Source organism: Heloderma suspectum, chromosome 1 (genome assembly GCF_057233095.1).
Source record: "Heloderma suspectum isolate Gila_16-S chromosome 1, 16-S_ref, whole genome shotgun sequence".
Lineage (NCBI taxonomy): Eukaryota > Metazoa > Chordata > Lepidosauria > Squamata > Helodermatidae > Heloderma > Heloderma suspectum.
Genome location: NC_139458.1, coordinates 440,402,875 through 440,423,085, shown reverse-complemented (window position 1 = coordinate 440,423,085; position 20,211 = coordinate 440,402,875). Strand labels below are relative to the sequence as shown.

At 51.3% G+C, this 20,211-nt stretch overlaps 1 protein-coding gene across 6 annotated transcripts in view; it reads right to left on the bottom strand.

The window, feature by feature from the left end:
- Positions 1 to 20,211, bottom strand: part of DPYSL5 (dihydropyrimidinase like 5) — a 64,159-nt gene that overhangs the window by 32,937 nt on the left and 11,011 nt on the right. For all 6 annotated transcript variants that reach the window (XR_014787261.1, XR_014787255.1, XM_084831070.1 and 3 more), the window contains exon 2: positions 5,804 to 6,068. Coding sequence is in view for 4 of the 6 variants with exons in the window: in XM_084831070.1 (XP_084687196.1) it covers positions 5,804 to 6,068 (265 nt within the window). In the remaining 2 variants the exon portion in view is untranslated. The remainder of the gene's footprint in view (positions 1 to 5,803; positions 6,069 to 20,211) is intronic.

The following is a 20,211-nucleotide window of genomic DNA, read 5'->3' as shown; positions in this document are numbered from 1 at the left end:
CTAATTAGATAGGAGTTTTGAAAACAACTTTGAGCAGTGATTAAGCTCTGGCAGACTTGCCTCATAGTCCAGCCTCTCTGCTGCATTGCAAAAAGAGCTGTTTTTCCAAGGCTTCATCCAGAATGCTGCTCTTGCTTCCCCCTTTCATTCCAGGGGAAGATAAAAAGGTTTTTCAACCTTTTAAAAGCTGTTTGAGATAGCATCCCATGGAGACAGAACACCACCAGGGCGACATTGGCTCCGACCGGAAGTCAACAACAATTTTCTCTTGAGAGGCCTCGTGGACGGGGCACTGGGCAGATGTGCTCCAGACCACACTGCTCTTGCATCCACACCAGTCCAGTGGCCCTTAGAATGTTCCCCCTCCTCCCACACCTTTTTGTTGTAGCCTTCATATTAGCGGCCCCTAACCCTATCCCCACTTGGTAGATCACCACTGTTGCCATTTTCCAGATAAGAAGCCGATGCCGAGATACATCCGATGCAGAGAACAGGAGGAACAGAAAGGGAGGTGAGGTTGCTCTGTATGTGAAAAATACATATCTCTGCACAGAAATACAGGAGGATGAGCTCCATAGCCCCATCGAGAGCATCTGGATCAAAATAAATGGAGCAAAGAATAAAAGGAACCTGGTGGTCGGAGTCTACTACTGGCCACCAAATCAAGGAGAAGACAAGGATGAAACTTTTGAAAAGCAAACAGCCAATGTTTTAAGGAAGCATGAACTCTAGCACCAGTAGAGTTCCTTCCTCTACTTTCTGTAGGAGGAAATCATCAGCAACACAAGTCAAGAATCTCTTGGAGGGGCCATGTTTTGCAGAATTTATCTCCCAACAAATATCGGGGAAATTGAAGTCCCCCATTACTACTACATCATGCTTCCTTGAAGCACTGGCCATTTGCTTTTCAAAAGTTTCATCCTCGTCTTCTCCTTGATTGGGTGGCTGGTATTACACTCCGACCACCATGTTCCTTTTATTCTTTGCTCCATTTATTTTAATCCAGATGCTCTCGATGGGGCTACCAAGCTCATCCTCCTGTATTTCTGCACAAAGATATGTATTTTTCACATACAGTGCAACCCCACCCCCCATTCTGTTCCTCCTGTTCGTTTTGAACAAGTTATATCCTTCAATTGCTGTATTCCAGTCATGAGAGTCATCCCACCAAGTCTCAGTTACACCTGTCAGCTCATAATTTACCTCCTGTATTCAAAGTTCAAGCTTGTTCTGTTTGTTTCCCATACTCAGGGCATTAGTATATAGACATCGAAGACCATGTGCTTTATAGTCTGGCTTTTATAAGGTCTTTCAGGATCCGTAGTTCCAATAACGGTCCCTGTGCCAGAGTCTGCCTTCCCCACCCCATTCCCAAGGAACATCTGCAGTGACCAGGTTCGCACAGCACAGTGTAGTTCATCATGATCATTTCAATCACCACGATCTCTGGTGCCCAGAGGCACCATTTTCCATGTCCAGCCCCTGCTCGGCTGCAAATCCACGGTCACTGGATTCGCACGACACGGCAACAGCAGAGCAGGAGCTGGATACGCAGAATGGCGGCTGCATGTGTCCCACACGTGTCACAGCCTTACTGTGGGTTAAATAGTCCACAGTGGGCTGTCAGGCCATGTGAATCAGCCCAGTGAGTTAACACAGGAGGTGAGGGGGGAAGGGGAAGGAAAAAAATCTCAATTCTGCAATGTATTCAAGTCTCCAGATGTTTGCTTACATGAAATAATGTATTTTGCTTCCAGGATCGAGGTTTTCAAAATAACATGGCACCTTTGGCAAGGACAGGGAGAAGAAAGAGGTTTGGAGATGCTGGACAACCATCTGTCTGGGATGCTCTGACATGGATTCCTGCAATGAGCAGGGGGCTGGACTTGATAGTGTTGTAGGCCCCTTCCAACCCTACTATTCAGTGATTCTATGATTCTATGCTGTGGGAAACGGAAACAAAATATACCAAAAAGGGAGAGGAAAAGCCTCAAAGTGATGTTCAGACATAACCCGTTTATTGAAGAGTACCTGGTAGGCCCACCATCATTTTGCTCCTGAAGATTTGCAATAATCAGTTGAAATGTGTTGGGCCTGCCACACTCCCCGATAAACTCTAAGAAGATAAGAACATAAGTGTACAAAATGAAGCAGGACAAAGGCTAACAGAGTTTTGCCAAGAGAACACGCTGATCATAGTAAACACTCTTTTCCAAAAGCACAAGAGGTGACTCTACACATGGACATCACCAGATGGTCAATACTGAAATCAGATTGATTATGTCCTTTTCAGCCAAAGATGGAGAAGCTCTATACAGTCAGTAAAAACAAGACCTGGAGCTGACTGTGGCTCAGATCATGAACTGCTTCTTGCAAAATTTCGGCTTCAATTGAAGAACGTCGGGAAAACCACTAAACCATTCAGGTATGACCTAAATCATATCCCTGATGAATATACAGTGGAGGTGAGGAATAGATTTCAGGGATTCGACCAGTTAGAGTGCCTGAGAAACTATGGACGGAGGTCCGTAACATTGTTCAGGAGGCAGCAACTCAATCCATCCCAAAGAAAAAGAAATGCAAGAAAGCCAAGTGGCTGTCTGAGGAGGCTTTACAAGTAGCTGAGGAAAGAAGGGAAGCGAAAAGCAAGGGAGAAAGGTAAAGATATATCCAACTGAATGCAGAGTTCCAGAGAATAGCAAGGAGAGACAAGAAGGCCTTCTTAAATGAACAATGCAAGGAAATCAAGGAAAACAACAGAATGGGAAAGACTAGAGATCTCTTCAAGAAAATCAGAGATCTCAAGGGAACGTTTTGTGCAAAGACGGGCATGATAAAGGACAAAGAAGGCAGGGACCTAACAGAGCAGATGAGATTAAGAAGAGGTGGAAAGAATACACAGAAGAACTATACAGGAAAGATCTTAATGTCCCTGATAGCCATGATAGTGTGGTCACTGAACTTGAGCCGGACATCTTCGAGAGTGAAGTCAAGTGGGCCTTAGGAAGCATTACTAACAACAAAGCTAGTGGAGATGACAGTCTTCCAGCTGAGCTATTTAAAATCCTAAAAGATGAAAGTGCTGCACTCAATATGCCAACAAATTTGGAACACTCAACAGTGGCCACAAGAATGGAAAAGGTCAGTTTACATTCCAGTTCCAAAGAAGGGCAACGCCAAAGAGTGTTCAAACTACCGTACAATTGCGCTCATTTCACATGCCAGCAAGGTGATGCTCAAAATCCTACAAGCTAGGCTTCAGCAGTATGCGAACCGAGAACTACCGGAAGTACAAGCTGGGTTTCGAAGAGGCAGAGGAACTAGAGATCAAATCGCCAACATCTGCTGCATCATGGAGAAAGCAAGAGAATTCCAGAAAAATGCCTATTTCTGCTTCATTGACTACGCTAAAGCCTTTGATTGTGTGGATCACAACAAACTGTGGCAAATTCTTAAGAAGATGAGAGTACCAGACCACCTTACCTGTCTCCTGAGAAACCTGTACGAGGGTCAAAAAGCAACAGTAAGAACCAGACATGGAACAACCAATTGGTTCAAAATTGGGAAAGGGGTATGACAAGGCTGCATATTGTCGCCCTGCTTATTTAACTTCTATGCAGAGTACATCATGAGAAACGCCGGGTTGGATGAATCACAGGTCGGAATTAAGATTGCCGGGAGAATTATCAACAACCTCCGATATGCAGACGATACCACCCTAATGGCAGAAAGCGAAGAGGATCTCAAGAGCCTCTTGTTGAGGGTGAAAGAGGAGAGTGCAAACACTGGTTTGAAACTCAACATTAAAAAAACGAAGATCATGGCATCTGGCCCCATCACTTCCTGGCATATAGAAGGGGAAGAAATGGAAGCAGTGACAGATTTTACTTTCTTGGGCTCCAAGATCACCACAGACGGTGACTGTAGCCATGAAATTAAAAGACGCTTGCTCCTTGGGAGGAAAGCTATGGCAAACCTAGACAGCGTAGTAAGAAGCAGAGACATCACCTTGCCGACAAAGGTCCATCTAATCAAAGCTATGGTTTTCCCAGTAGTAATGTATGGCTGTGAGAGCTGGACTATAAGGAAGACTGAGTGCCGAAGAATCGATGCCTTCGAACTGTGGTGCTGGAGAAGACTCTTACGAGTCCCCTGGACTGCAAGGAGGTCAAATCAGTCCATCCTAAAGGAAATCAACCCTGAGTGCTCATTGGAAGGACAGATGCTGAAGCTCCAATATTTTGGCCTCCTAATGCGAAGAGAAAGGTCACTGGAAAAGACCCTGATGCTGGGAAAGATTGAAGGCAAAAGGAGAAGGAGACGGCAGAGAATGAGATGGCTAGATAGCATCACCGATACAATGAATATGAACTTGAGCACACTCCAGGAGAGAGCGCAGGACAGGAAGGCCTGGCGTGCTATGGTCCATGGGGTCATGAAGAGTCGGACACAACTTAACGACTGAACAACACAAAACCTTGAACCTGGCCTGTTAGCAAAGGCTCAGCCAGTGACGTTCCTTCAGCACAGGAGCACTCAACAGCCTAGCTGAAGCATTCTGCACCAGCCACAACTTCTGGGTCAGCCTTAAGGACAGTCCCACATAGAGCGCATTGCAATAATCCAACTCTGAAGTTACCAGTGTGTGGGCCACTATGGCTATCCTGGTCTGAGAAAAGCTTCCGCTGGCATACCAACCAAAGTGGTAAAAGGCACTGAGTCACCGAGGCCACCTGGACCTCCCACAACAAAGACAGATCCAGAAATACCCCCCGTCTGAGCACCTGATAATTCAGAGTACAGCTCCACCCAGAGCAGGTGGCGCACATGGGAACCACTCGCCCATGAGGGCTCAGTCTTGCCAGGATTAAGCCTCAGTTTACTGGCCCTCATCTAGCCCACCACTGCATCCAGGCACTGATCCAGCACTTGCATGGATACACCCAGTTCTGATTTAGCAGAGAAAGAGAGCTGCGCATAATCAGCAGACTGATGACACTCTGCTCCAGATCTCCCAGTGACCACTCCCAATTGCTTCACGTAGATGCTAAACAGCACTGGGCACAAGATGGCACCCTGCAGCAGCCACAGCACAATTGCCAGGGGGCCGAGACCCAGTCTCCTGATGCCACCTGCTGGGGCCGCGCCTGCAGGTGGGTGGGGAGCCCAGCAACACGGTGCACCTGACTCCCAGCCCAGTGAGCTGGCCCAGGAGGATGCCACAGCCAAGAGTGTTAAACGCTGCTGAGGGACTGGGTAAGAGCGACAGGGTCGTGCTCCCCTCATCCTTCTCCCTGGCTTTCACTGAGCAGTATTTGCCACTTCAATACCCATCCCCACAGTTTGGAGATATCCTTTTGGAGTCTGTTCCAGGCTATGCAAAACTGTATGAAATCTGCAAATGCTAAGCTAGTTCAGGGCCAGGAGAACAGAGATGCAACTATTCCAGCTGACTGAGCCCACAGCCTGCTTTGATGGTGCCAAGGCAAAAACTGTAGGGAAAGAAGAGATGGTTCACAGAACAGTAGGGTTGGAAGGGGCCTATAAGACCACCAAGTTCAACCCCCAGCAACCCCCAACCATTCCACCAATTCCCAGGACAGGCATTTGAAATCGAGGGCCGGCCTCCAGCTCCCAGTCTAACCCATTCCCAATGTCAGGGACCACAACTCTCCCCAGCAACGGCCTCCTCCTCACATACTGCAAACCGGCTGCTGGGCATCACGTTGCTTCCCTGGACCAGACAAGCCTCTGGGCACTGGCTCCCTCCCACCCCAGCTGCCCGTGCAAGAGAGAAGCGTACCTTGGTGCCATGGTAGAAGTCGTCCACACAGGTGGCATTCATGAAGGTCTGGTGGAAGTGGGTGCTGGTGTCGATGCCCCCCGGGATCACCAGCTTGCCAGTGGCATCGATGACCTTGGCTCCGCCAGGAATCATGAGCTCGCGGCCCACCTGCTGTATGGTGCCGTTCTCGATGTACACGTCGGCCTCCAGGCTGCAGTCGTCATTCACAACCTTCCCCCCCTTGATGAGGATCCGCACACTGGCCGCGTTGGCAAGCATGGCTCTGGAAGAGGGCAGGGCAGGAAACCAGTCAGGGGAAAGGGGGATTGCTGAAAAACGGCTGCCACCCTGCTGGAGACCCCATGGTCGCACAGATCCAGTTCCCCAGGCACATGGAATCTCTGCAGCAGCTGGACAGCATCGCAGCTGGGAGGGCACATGGCCAATTCCCCTTGCTCTCAGAACATCCTCAAGGACTGACACATGCTCTCAAGCCTCAGAGCTACCCAGACCCAGAAGGCTCTGTCAGGGAAGCCACCCCAAAGGCCACCCCAAGCCAGCCGCCCAGGCTCATGGATCACAAAGGCAACAGGAGCAGCAAACCCCCAGAACATGGATGCCCATGTACTGCCATTTTCACCAGGATTTGACTGCTCCCAGTTCCCTGGTCCAAATAGACAGACTGCAACTGGGCAGGGGAACTCGGAAATCGCCTCCTCCTAGGCCAGGCTGATCATGACCTTTGCTCAGCATCTGAGATCCTCCTTGCTGTCCCACCTCCAATGAAGTGTGATTGGTAAGGAGGGGAAGCAAAAGGAGGCTTGGTGGAGGAAAAGCACCTTCAAGGGCATCTCAAAAGTTGCAACGGAGCAGAGCTCGCCTCGCAAATGTCCCCGTGGAGGGAATTCTGCTGCGTGACGAGCGCCACCACAACCGCAACGACTCTATTTCTGGTGCCTGTGGAGCTGGCAACAGCATAGAATCGTAGGATAGTAGGGTTGGGAGGGGCCTGCAGGACCCTCAAGCCCAACCCCCTCTTCAATGCAGGAATCCAAGTCAGAGCATCTCTGACAGATAGCTGCCCAGCCTCATCTTGAGTGCCTCCAGTGTGGGAGAGCCCACCACCTCCCTAGGTCATGGGTTCCATTGTCATGTTGCTCTGACAGTCAGGAAGTTTTTCCTGAGGTTCAGCCGGAATCTGGCTTCCTGTCACTTGATCCCATTATACCGTATCCTGCACTCTGGGATGATGAAGAGATCCTGGCCTTCCTCTCTGGGACAACCTTTCAAGTACTTGAAGAGTGCTATCATATCTCCCTTCAGTCTTCTCTTCTCAAGGCTAAACATGCCCAGTTCTTTCAGTCTCTCTTCATAGGGCTTGTTTCGAGTCCCCTGATCATCTTTGTTGCCCTCCTCTGAACCCTCTCCAGCTTGTCTGCATCCTTCTTAAAGTGCGGTGCCCAGAACTGGACACAGTACTCCAGATGAGGCCCACCCAGTGCTGAGTAGAGGGGAACTCATATTTCCCGGGATTTAGAAGCTATGCTTCTATGAATGCAGCCCAAAAGAGCATTGGCCTTTTTTACAGCCACATCCCATTGTTGGCTCATATTCAGCTTGTGATCGACAACAATTCCAAGATCCTTCTCACTTGTAGCAGCACCCAACGCAACAGCTCTCCATGGGCTCTCCACTTGCTCTGGGCAGAAGGAAAAGGAGGAAGTGCGCCCTCAAATTCCCAGCCCCAAGCAATGCCAGCTCAACAGATACACAGCTTTCCTACCAGCACTCTTACCCAAACCCCCCACTTCCAGGCAGGCCTCTGAATCGTCTGAGCTAGAAAACACAAAGCAGAATTCTGCTCCCTTATCAATATTCAAGTTAGACAAGTTTGCACAACTGATTCCAGTCCTGGACAGGTGCCATGGCTCAGTGCCGTGGGAGGTCTCATTTAGCCACTGCTCTGACTCCTGAGATTTCTGAAGGCGTTGCTTACTTACTTTCAAACACATCACCTCGCCCATGAGAGCTAAAACAAGCTTTTATTTTTCAATGAATCTGAGAGGCTCGGCCATGATGGCTTTGCACAAGAGCAGTCTATGCTTTGGTATTTCATTGGCATCACTCTAGCACCTTGTCTAATACATATTGTCGTTCTGAGAGCAAGAGTTTTATGGCAGCTAGGAGCAACAGGATCCCGGTGCAGGTGTCCTAGGCTATGTGCCTTTCCTGTAATCGTAATTCATGACCTGGGTGTCCTCAACTTTGATTGAACCAAAGAGGAGCTGTCCTGCTGCAGCATGCAAAGCTTGGGAACCCTGGATAAATGCAAATGCCTTCCCGACAATTCACACATGCGTGCGCATGCGCGTGTGCACACTCGTAGCTTCCCCTCCTTCCCCAGGTTTCCTTGCCTCTCTCTATGTGTTTGTTTCTTTCCTCAAAGTAGAAAGGATTCAAGAAGAAACCTTACTTCAAGGTTCTCCATTCCAAACTCTATTTCTGCAACAAGACTTGGTCTGGCTCTGGCACCCCTAGGAACAGCTTAGTCAGCCCCTCAGTCTCATCTCGGGCTCGGGAGTGTAACCACCTCTGGGCCCAGCAGTCCTAGACAACTTGGTGCACTAAATTATCTAGGCAGCCAGGGCGATGATTACCCCATTTTGAATTTTTGGCCAAAAGCCTGTAAAACATCAGGTAGCCTGTGTCCACTTAGTTGCCAAGCATCTGTCACCAACTAAGCATTGAGATCTTCCGAGTGCCCCTTGCTCTGAAGCAAGGGAAACACACTCAGTTTCAATTTATTTCTTCCTCTCTCAAAACTGCTCTAGCTTTATCCATACAACCCACTGCACAGCTCACTCCTGTTGTCCATAGCTCCCTACATGCTGTCCGGTCATTTCCCCAGCGCCTTCCCTGCACCTTATTTGGCAAACCAGAATTCTCTGCTTCTCTCTCTTCTCCCTCCATCAACAGCCTGCCCGGCAGGTGGGGTGGGGGATTAGTATATGAGTCAAGCCTTCTTCCAAGTGAGGCCACACCGCAGCTTTGTATAAGGGCAGTGTGATAGATACATACATACACACACACACACACACACACACACTGCCCTTTTTAATATTGTCCATTTACCCTTCCCAGCACATCCGCAAAGACCAGACTCTGTAGCCCACTGAAAGGGCTCACCTAACACAAAATGGCCCTGCCCGGCCCTGCCCAAAGCCCCACTCCATCTGTAGCTTCACTGGCCAGGGTGATCTGGTGCTTGTTCTTCATATGGGGACAGACAGAGGGAGCAGGCGAGTATGCCCTGCACAGCAACGGCAGCCAGCAGCTGCATGCGTGACCCTGCCCTGCACGCCACAAAGCCAGGGCAGAACTATAGACCTGAGGCCATCGCCCGTCTCTCCTGCGGCAGCTGAGCATGTGCCAGAGCAGCAGGTGGGCAGTAAGAGAGAAGGGAAGGAGAGGGAGCTGGGCTCTGTGTCCCGCCCTGCTGTGGGATTCAGCTGCTAATGCAAAGGGCAAAGCTCCCACTACTGCTGTCCAAGGGAGACCCTGAAAAACATTATCCCCTGCAAGGCAGAAAGCCGCCTTAAGAGAACAGTGTGACGTCCTGGGTAGGGCACTGCACCCTCATGGATCAGGTCCTTAAGAGAGAAAAGGCCTCTAGCGCCTGCTTACAGGAGACCCTCCAAGGCCAGCCAGCCTCTAGGATTCATCAGGAAATGTGTCCCAAATGGTCACAGCAATCAAGGGGAAAGCTTTGGGGTGGTACCACATCTGGCCCTTTGGTAAAGCCAAGAACTATTTTGAGAAATTGCTTCCATGCATGTATACCCTTGTTGTAAAGGGATCCAGGTGAGGCACCTCAGAGCTGAGCCTGCAGGCTTGGTGCTTGCTAAGCCCCCAGCCACGTGAGGGGGATGGATACAGGCAAGTGGGTCGAAGCTGGACCCAGGACCAGACCAGTCCAGTCTGGGGCTTTTAAGCAAAAGGGCTTAGCTCCTCCACTCAGATGTACACTCTTCTCTTGGGGAGTTCCTGGATTAATCCCCACACCTCAATGCCCCAGCTGATGTCAGTTCTGACATCAGTTCTGAGTCTGAACTGCCTTCTGCCAACTCCACCTGGCAAGAAAGCTGCAGTCTTTTCACTCAGGTTCATGATCAGACAAAAGGCCTGCACCCGTAACTTCATTATCTCAATGCTCAACAGTGGTAAGGGGCTCTACAGGGAGGGGGCTGCTCCTGATCTCCACTCAGTCACAGGAACCCCTGAAAGAGACGGGGTGGTAGCAGGGTGTCGAGCTGCTCCACTGGTCTCCTATCAGCAAGGCTGGGCACACTCTGCCGCACACAAAAGCCTCCACTGCCCTGGGCCCGGGAAACCTCATTTAGCCTGGCTCTGCTCAATGCGTGGCGCAGCGGGCGTCGGAGCCGTGCAGGGGAGGGAGGAGCCCCACCTAGCCACTGCGGCTCCTCTTGCTCAGCCCTCCCACCCTGCAACACATGGATTGTCACAGCAACAAAGGCCTGAAAATGCCTCCAATGAAAAGGGTCAGATCACAGGTGACGGAGAAAACCTCTCTCTGCCAGAGAACCTGGAGAGCTCATCCCGCCCCCCACCAGCCAGAGCAGACACTCCTGGGCTAGAGGAACAACAAATAATCCAGCCTAGGCTGAGGCAGCCTCCATGGTCCCTAAAGAAAGCAAAGGAAATGAAGGCACAGACTCTCGGAAGTCTGCATTCTGCCGGAAATACCACACTGCGGGACACTCGCAACCACGGTGCTGTGGTGACAGCAGAGCCCTCAATGCGCTGGCAGTGGACACCTCTTCCTCCTCCTCCACCCCATTGTGACTTATGCAATCCCCGGAGGAGCCCACACACATTTGCCAACCGCGCAAGCGCACACAAAGGCCCCTCCAATGGCCGCCTCTGAGCTGCGGCGTCTGCTCCCCCCAGAGCTTCGTGGAAGCCAGAGCCCAGATCTCCTCCAGGAGCAGCACAAGATGACTGCAGCTGCTCTCGGCATCCTCATACCGGACAAGGGCTGCCGACTCGATGGCATGCTGAAAGGTACACACGTTGTGCCAAGGCCCAAGCCCTGAGGAAGGGGCACAGTGCAGCCTCCTCCCTCCTTTGGGATCCACTTCTCAATGCGATCTTTCCTTTGCCTCACTTTGCCTGCTCCTTCCGGCCCCTCACATTTCAACCCCGGACTCGCCTCCCACTGTTACTGGTTCCATCTTAAAACACAGGCCCATTGCCCAGGGCCCCGTCAGCACACAGGTGGCACCAAATGTTCCCAGTGAGAGGCTGGGGCTTGTAAATGCCACACACTGTTCTCCCCAGGAAAGAGATGCAGCAGCAGGGCAGAAGCTCACACAGAAGCCTTTGTGCCCTGGGAGGGCGTAACAGCTGCCCTCTTTGTCCCATCACCATTGTTTAAGCTCCCTCCCCACAACCCATGGAAACCACGGCGTATCACTCACCTCCCTCCCTCCCCCCACCCCCACCCCCACCCCTCCAGCCATTCCCACTTCCTGGGCCACCAACCCTGCTCCAGCCTCCGAGCAACAGCCAGCGCAGCAGCCTGTGAGGCAAGAGGGATGCCCAGGACCCTCTGCAGGGACACAGAGGAGGCAAAGCAGACCCCGGGCGCACTTCTGGGACCGTGCACTGCAGCGGCTCGGGGTGGCAAAGGCAGCCCTTGCCATCGGTCCCAAGGGCAGGCAGAGCTGTTGGGCGCAAGACCTGCTGAGAGGAGGCAGGACAAAGCTCTGCCCAAAGGCACTTCCAGCCTGGGCGGGAGCCAGCGCACTTCCCAGAGGCCGCTTCGCCCTCGGCCCCTCTGCAAGCGCCTGGCCCAGCGCTGCCTTGGGACACTTCAGAGGCTGTTGTCTGCACCTCTGGATGCAGGCTGCTTCTTCTCAGTTCCTCTTCCACCCATCCAACCCTGGAGAGACATTTCCATAGAATGAGGCCCACATGGACAGAGCTCAGCCACGGCGGGCCCAGGGTCGCAAATATGCCAACTGGACAGATACTGTGCAAGAGTTTATCTCAACCTGTAAGCTCTCCAAGTGCAGGGAGATGAAAAAAGCATCCAGGGCCCAACAAGCAACTCCCTACATGCATTCTGAGGCAGTACCAGCACACGAGGACTGGATCACGTGGCTCTCCTGAATACCTGAATCAGGCCTAAATGTTTCGGTTCCTGATGCCCCATAAGAGCCAAGGTGGGCAAAGGCAGCCTGTCCCCCTCCCCAAACTCAATGGGCCACAGTTGAGGTGCAAACATTTGGCAGCTGCAAAAGGGAATGGATGCTGGTCCTCGCTCGGCACCGGCTACCATGAACTGTGACAGCAGTGGGAGGATGCCATACTTCTGGCTTTTCAAAGGCACACCCAGAACCCTGGTGTCACGTGCCCATGAACCCTCCCACAGAGCCAGGGCCCAGACCTTCTCCTCTTGCCAAAGCACCAGCTATTTTCAATAATAGCTGGTGCATTGCAGAAGAGATGAAAGCAGGTTCTTTTTAATGACAAGAGCGCTGGAGACAGAGCATACTGAGCAAAAGGGGGCCGTGCAGGTTCCAAGCAACGACCTATCAGTGGAGCACTTGGTTTTTACACAGCTCTTTGCTCCGAGGTCCTTACAGGGTGTGCTGGCAGTCTGCGGTGACAAGAGTCACTAGAGGCATCTGAGGGACCAAAGAAGGCAAAGGAACAGCCCGGATGGGTCATGTGGTGGCCTCATTTGGAGAGCTGCGCGTTTCTAGTATGAGCTGCGGTTCGTGCAGGATCATTCTCCCAGCCCTTCGAGGGAGCCACCTCTGGAGTGGCACAGCGGCTAGGACAACAGTGCGTGGCCTCCAATGCCCATCACCCCAAGCCTTCGATGTAGCCTTGTTAACATCCCTGCAGAATGCCAAGCTCTAGGAGCTCAGTTAAGTAGCAAGAGGCATGGATGCCAAGCTACACCCCTCCTGAGCAGCAAAGGGCCAAGCGGAACAGGGAAGCCAGGACACATCCAGGTCGCACTTGGGCGGTCAAGCGCCTCCTTCCAGGAGGGATACATTCTATCCAGAAGCAGGGATTGGTGGAGCCACTCAAGGGACAGAATCCATGGATAATGAGGAAATGAGGGGAAGGCAGGGGCACGACGCACCCCGAGAGCTCCAAAAAGGCAGCACAGGCAGCTTCAGACCATGACCACAACCATCTCTGCTTACACCACCACAAGGCCAGGCTGGGTGCAGCAACTGCTGCGGAATCCAAGGCATATGGCCTCACCTCCAGAATGATCTCCAGGATGCAAGTGATCGGCGGCCAGCCCTCGATCTCTCCACCAGTGGTAATCTTACAAACTGGAATGTGCTGCATGAATTCATGCACCCCTCCTCCAACTGATTTCCTCAACTGTAAAGGCTCACCCTAGAAGGCAGGTAGAAATTAATAGTAATAACTCCTCTGGGAGCAAGGCGACCAGCACGGCTAGCTGGTGGCACTGGGTGACTCACTGAGGGCCTTCAGTTCCGTGTTGGCACCACCCACGAGCAGTTACCTTTCCTACAGCCACTGCCCAGGGGCAGCAAGGGCTGAGCCTCATGACTCTCTAGGAGCTCACTACCAGGATGAAGCCTAGACCTGGCTGTAGCTGAACAATTCCTCAGCCAAACTGCCCCCAGGCACGGCGCAAGCAGGCACCCTCTGACCTCCAAGCATGGCACCTGACTGCTCTCTCCTAGGACAGCTCAGGTTGCCCAGTGTCCTTGGCTCCCTCCCCCACCTCAGCCCTTCCTTAGAAACTCCAGACTCAGTCCTTGAGAATGGCCTTCATCTGCCTTTCCAGCCAAGTCAGAGGTCCTGCTCGGGCAGGGGGAGGCAACTGTTCTCAACAGAGGGGTGTGACCATTGCATTCCCAAGGACACGCCTGCCGCTGTCTCTGCTGGTCCAGGTGGCCAAAGGTTCCCAGCATGCAGCAGCCCCTAACCCAAGGAGCCCTTGGGGCCAGGCTGGCCAGAGCAGCCCGCAGCCCTGCCTAGCACCATGCCCCCCTCTCTGGGGCCACTCTCTCCTTTAAAGACTAGCTGCTGCAGCCCAGGCCCTTCAGGCCCCCTCAGTTAGTGCAATGAGCTCATGCAAGCCAGAGATCCAAGCACCACACCTGTATGAGAAACAATTCCATGCTGGAAGAGAAGACTCCCCAATCCCAAGCAATGGACTATACGTCCTCTTACTCAAAGAATCCCTCCCCTCCAAAGGAGGCCCACCTTGACAGCACCCTTCTGCCTGCATGGCTCTTGCAGGAGCAGCTCCTACTCTCATGCAGAAACACCTGAGCATTTGGGGTGCTGGGAACCACCCACTCCCTCTTCTTGCTCCTGCGACCACAGACAGCCTAGGCCACATCTGCAGCACAGAGAGGGCAGAGGGCCTGCCAGCCAGCCAGGAGTGCCACATTAGCTCTGTCACCGAAAGAGAGGCCTCCGTGCTATCGCTCTGGCCGCAGACGCGCAACAAGGCCAATCAGATGTTGCTGCCAGGCCGATGGCAGGGAACTGAGAGGGACCCCTTCCTGACAGCGTGGGTGGCGGAACGCCAGGCGGCACACGCAAGCTTCGCCTCCCCTGCCACCTACATCCCCCCCCTCCTCAGAAGTCTCACCCACTTTGTCACCAGTTGCCTCTCTAATGTAGACTGGTGACTCGCTCCACAATTCTGCAGAGGCAAGCAGAAAGTAGATCAGGATCTACTGGGTGATTTGCAGTAGATCTCCAAGGGTTTCTGACTCCCAATACTTTTAGCGAGAGCAAGGAAAGCTGCAAGGAAAAAGCTCCCTGTCCTGGCTAGCCTCGGGCTAAATGCTCCTCTCAGCCTCAGTGCTCCTGACCTGTAAAATAGAAGCGTTGATTGGCTGTTTTGGACCAGGTCTTTGTCCAGCTCTGCGGGCCAGTTTTAGAGCCTCATGTTACAATTCCTGATCTCTGGTAAACCACTTCAAGATTTGTATATATCAGAGGGTATGGTTCATGGGGGAGCTGTAGATAAGAGACTCCGCCCCCCCCAAGCCACCATTTTGTGTCTGGCTCCAATTGGAAAACCTCACTGTACTGGTAAAAAACAAAACAGAACCCGCAAGCCTGCAGTCTGCTACCCCGCCCCCCGCTCTTGCACAGGTCCTGGCATCTCACTGGTCTACCACAGAAACAAGTAGCTGTGTGGATCAGTCCTACTGGGATTGCTGAGTGAAACAGGAACCCAGAACAAAGGATCATTCATGGATCTGCCCCAGATGCCAGGGCCCTTGGAAACACCTCACACAGAGTCACACATGAAGCTGCGCCTTGGTTAAAGGAGGGAGTCCTCACCCCAAACTCCACTGGAACCAAGGCAGCAGCCTTAGACCAGGTCAGCCCAGCATTTTTTGCTCTGACCAGCAGCAGCAGCCGCTCTCCAGGGTCTCCAGGAGGAAGAGGTCTTTCTCATCACCTGTGAATTGAAATGCCAGGGACTGAACCCAGGACTTCCTGCATGCAACGCTCTGAGCTATGATGCCTGCCTACTCAAAGGCCAGTTTCAGGGTGTTGGCTTCCATGAGCTGGAACTAAATCCAAAGCCAAGATCTCTCAATTGCCTTGAAATGGAATCAGACACGTAAATACAGAAACTGGTTCAAAGTGTGGGATTCATCAAGCTGAAGCTCAGATGGTGCTTCTGACGGCAGCAGGAGCCTTTCTGCAGCCAAAGGCAGGCAAGAGACCACACCACCCCTCCCAGATAACCACTGGAGAAGGACAGGGGAGGTTCTGCGATGGGCAGTTCTCCTGTCCTTAACATTTACAAACTGCTTCTCTCAGAAGATGCAGCAAGAAGATACTACGCTAAAAGACAGGGTAATTTATTAGATTTATTATCTGTATGACTGTGTTGTTAACAATGCTGTTTGCCAAGAGTCTTTGCCTGAGAGGTAGGATAGAATCAGTTCAATAAATAAGTTAATTTGACATTTCTAAAAACGTATATTCCAAGCGATGTACTGTGCAATTGATTTTTCCCCAATCAGTATTGCTTGACTACTTCAGATTATATGAGTCCACAGTACTCCCCAGAGTTCTGAACCCTTGGGCGCAAGAGACCCTGCCTCAGCCAAAGAAAGGCCCACAGATGTGCTGGTCCCTACACCTCAACTCTCTCAGTAAGCCTGACAGAAGAACACAAGGCAATTGTCTTGCTGGAGAAGGCCAAGAGCTCCCAGGAGATCAGCACGGCCTACACATGCAACAAATGCATGTTGACTATGCTGCTGGAAGAAAAGGTAAGAGGACTGGAGCAGCGAGTGACAACCCTCCAGGGAATAAGAGAACATGAAGAGTTCTTGGACAGAACGGTGGAACCACAGCAGCAAACCGAAGAACAGAAGCTAGAAGAGCAACAGCAAGCTGAGGCAGAAGAGGAAAATGCTGAGACGAGGAAAAATGAAGTAGAGGATACTCCTTGGAAAAGGGTGACAGTTAGGAGCACAAGAACTAGAAGCCACTTTGAAGCAGTGGAACTAGGGAACCGTTTCCAGGTACTTGAGGATGAGCCTGGATGACAGCCTGCAGAGGAAGAATCACAGGGGACCCCGTATGATAACGAGCAAGAGGCTGAAGGTCACTCAAGCAGAGGTGATGAAACCAAGGCCTACAACACCAAGAAGAGAGGAGGAGTTGCGGGAGACTCCTTGCTGCATGGGATCGAGACCCAAGTATGTTGCGAAGACCCATGGACTCGCCAGTTATGTTGTCTCCCAGGGGGACGGATAAGAGATGTGACTGAAGGGTTGCCTACACTCATAAAGCCCACTGACAGGTATCCCTTTCTTCTCATCCATGTGGGAACAATTGATACTGCCAAGCAGAGCTACGAAGAAATCACGTCAGACGTTGAAGCTTTCGGAAGGAAACTCAAGAACTTTGGGGCCCAGATAGTTTTCTCATCCATCCTTCCAGTAGTTCAAAGAGGGATAGAAAGGGAAAGAAAAATACTCTGGGTGAATGACTGGCTACGAAGGTGGTGCCAACACAAGAGATTTGGATTCTGGGACCACAGGCTATACTTCCTGGAAGATGGGCTGTTGGCAAGGGATGGGTTGCACCTCACAAAGGATGGGAAGAACGTGTTTGGCCACAGCATGAAGAACTTCATCAGAAGGGCTTTAAACTGAATCCTACAGGGGAGGGAGACGTAAAGAATTCAACGTGATCTAGATAGACTGGAGCGCTGGGCAGAAAACAATAGAATGACATTTAATAGGGATAAATGCCAAGTTCTGCACCTACGAAAAAGAAACCAAATGGACAGTTACAAGATGGGGGATTCAAGAACACTACAAGCGAGAAAGATCTTGGAACTGTTGTCGATCACAAGCTGAATATGAGCCAACAATGTGATGTGGCTGCAAAAAAGGCAAATGCTCTTTTGGGCTGCATTAATCAAAGCATAGCTCCCAAATCCCGGGAAGTACTAGTTCCCCTCTACTCAGCACTGGTTAGGCCTCATCTGGAGTACTGTGTTCAGTTCTGGGTGCCACACTTTAAGAAGAATGCAGACAAACTGGAGAGGGTTCAGAGGAGGGCAACGAAGATGATCAGGGGACTGGAAACAAAGCCCTTTGAAGAGAGACTGAAAGAACTCGGCATGTTTAGCCTTGAGAAGAGAAGACTGAGGGGAGATAGGATAGCGCTCTTGACAGATTGTCACAGAGTGGAAGGCCAGGATCTCTTCTTGATCCTTCCAGAATGCAGGACACGGAAGAATGGGCTCAAGTGACAGGAAGCCAGATTCCAGCTGAACAGCAGGAGAAACTTCCTGACTGTTAGAGCAATACGACAATGGAACCCATTCCCTAGGGAGGCGGTGGGCTCTCCCACACTGGAGGCCTTCAAGACGAGGCTGGACAGCCACCTGTCAGGGATGCTCCGACTTGGATTCCTGCACTGAGCAGGGGGTTGGACTCGATGGTCTTATAAGCCCCTTCCAACCCTACTAGTCTATGATTCTATGAGGTTCTTGCTTTCTGTTTCCATCAATGGTGAGCCAAATGCCCCTGGAAGACACGAGCAGAGCAGCACGGATGGCAGGAGAATAACCCTCCCCTGTCTTGTCCCTGCCTCCACATATCATGGAAGTTAGACTTAGCCATCAGGGCTAAGAACCTTTGATAGTACTAGCCATCTGGAACTTGGCTAATCCTTTTCAAAAAGCCATCCGAGGGCTAAACGTCTTTGCATTTAGCATACAATTTAACAGGTATGTGTTCTGAAATTCAAGTAGCTGCTCTGGGGAGATCAGAGCAGCATCCGGTCAGCAGCTGACAGGGAGGAGACTGTAACCCTTCTCTCTGCTGCAATCCTGCCAAAAGGCACACACCCGAGATGCTATTTGCACTGGTAGGAAAGCTTTCCTATGAAAGCAAGTACTCATGCACTCTTTTTAGACAACATGCTAACTCACTCAGCAGTTGAGGGTGGGCTGTTGTCGAACCATGGGTTGTTTGTTGAACCGTGGGTTAGCATGTTGTCTGAGCATCCGCAGGGTGTCTTGTTAACCATGCAGTGTGGCTTATTTTCTCAGACAGACCACCTTGAGACCCCATGGATTGTTGTTGGGTTGTTCGGGGTGGTTAACAAGCCACACTGCATGGTTAACAAGACACCTTGTGAATGTGGGGAATGGATTAAAATTACCCACTTATCTGCAGGTCTCCCATTTGTGCAGGGGTGGAGAAACACCCTAAGGGGGTCTGCCATTTAGGCACCCCCCCACCCCACCCCTCCTTCCCATTAAAAAAATGTTCTGGCTTGAGAACCAGGGAAAAAGATGACCACACCTGACGGTGCTCAGGATTGCCTGGGCTTCGGGGCTGCCCCAAAGCTCTACAAGTGTGCCCACTTCTTTTTTGCTGTAATATGCGCCCCAAGCCTCATGCCTTCTGCCCTTCACCGGGGGAAAATCCCCTAGACGCAGCAAGAACACTTTGCTGAGACTGTTGCGGGAAAAGATCCTCTGAGCAGAGGGTTGGTGAGGTTTCGCTGCCACCCTCCTCCGTAGTATCCATGTGTGACACAACCACAATGCTTTCCAAGTGGAGTCTATAGTAATGACTATATGTTTGTTGTGTTAACTAGAACCCAGGAGGGTCAGGGCTAACCGTTTGGTAGTGGGTGAGTGAAAGGTGGGAGGGGCTTGCGCGTGCATGTACACACACATGGGGAAAAACAGGTTTATAAAAGGCAGAAGCAGATTGCTGGTTGGATAGATAGGGATGGAGAGGGTTTGGAGGCAGGGGAGAGAGGGCCGGAGGGTTTGATGAAGTTACATCTAGACAGTGGGGCTGTGGGAATAGGAGTCAGAAGGGGCAGAGTAGGCAAGGTAAGCCCAAGAACTGAGTGATTAACTATTAACATCTCTTGTATTAAATACACTTCAATTCATTTGGTTTTAAAATATAAAATCCCACATAGAATCATAGAATAGTAGGGTTGGAAGGGGCCTACAAGGCCATCGAGTCCAACCCCCCGCTCAATGCAGGAATGCAGGAACATCTTGTTCATCTTCCTGCACCACCAATAGTGTTCCTATTTCTTGGGTACTTCTCCTGGTTGGGTAAAAGCAAACCCACTGGGCATACTGGGCATCTCTTTTACATGGTGAATTTAGGGGCTGAAGCCAGTGGGACAGTGAGGACAGCTGTCCCAAGGCGGCTGCAGGCGGACCTGAGGGAGGGTGATGTTACACCACGCTTAGGCATCTAAGGCCTACGCTCCCAAACTCCCTGGGAATACTGTAAGACTGAAGTCCATGAGAATTGCCTCCTTTCCCCTGTGGTAAACCCACAATGGGGATGTACAGTTTAGGAACCTGTGGGATCATGTCAGACTTTGAAGCTTTGGGAAGGAAACTCGAGAACTTTGGGGCCCAGATAGTTTTCCTGTTTCCCGCCTCCCAGCTGAGCAGAGCAGAGCAGAGCAAGCTGCTCCAGCTGGTCCAGGGACTACAGAAGCAAGCAAGCTCCCAGACAGCGAGCGAACAGAGCGAGAGGACAGGGGGAGCAAACAGGAGTTGGCCAGGGGAGTTCAGCAGGGGAGGTCAAGGGGGAGGCCCCTAACATTTTTTTTAATTATTTTTATTTTTTATTTTAACTAACTTTTTTCCATTTATTTGTCTTGTAACACACACTTCCACACCAGTGGGACTCTGCTTTTAACCTCTACTGAGTAGAGGAGCAGGCACAGGCTAGTCTAGAACAATCACAAAGCTAGACACAAAAAGGGAAAAGAGGCTAAGGACAAGACTCTCCAGTGGTGGTGACCTGCAAGGTGTGTGCAATGTTTGCTTTCTTGCCTGAGAACAACATGGCCTACACCTGCAA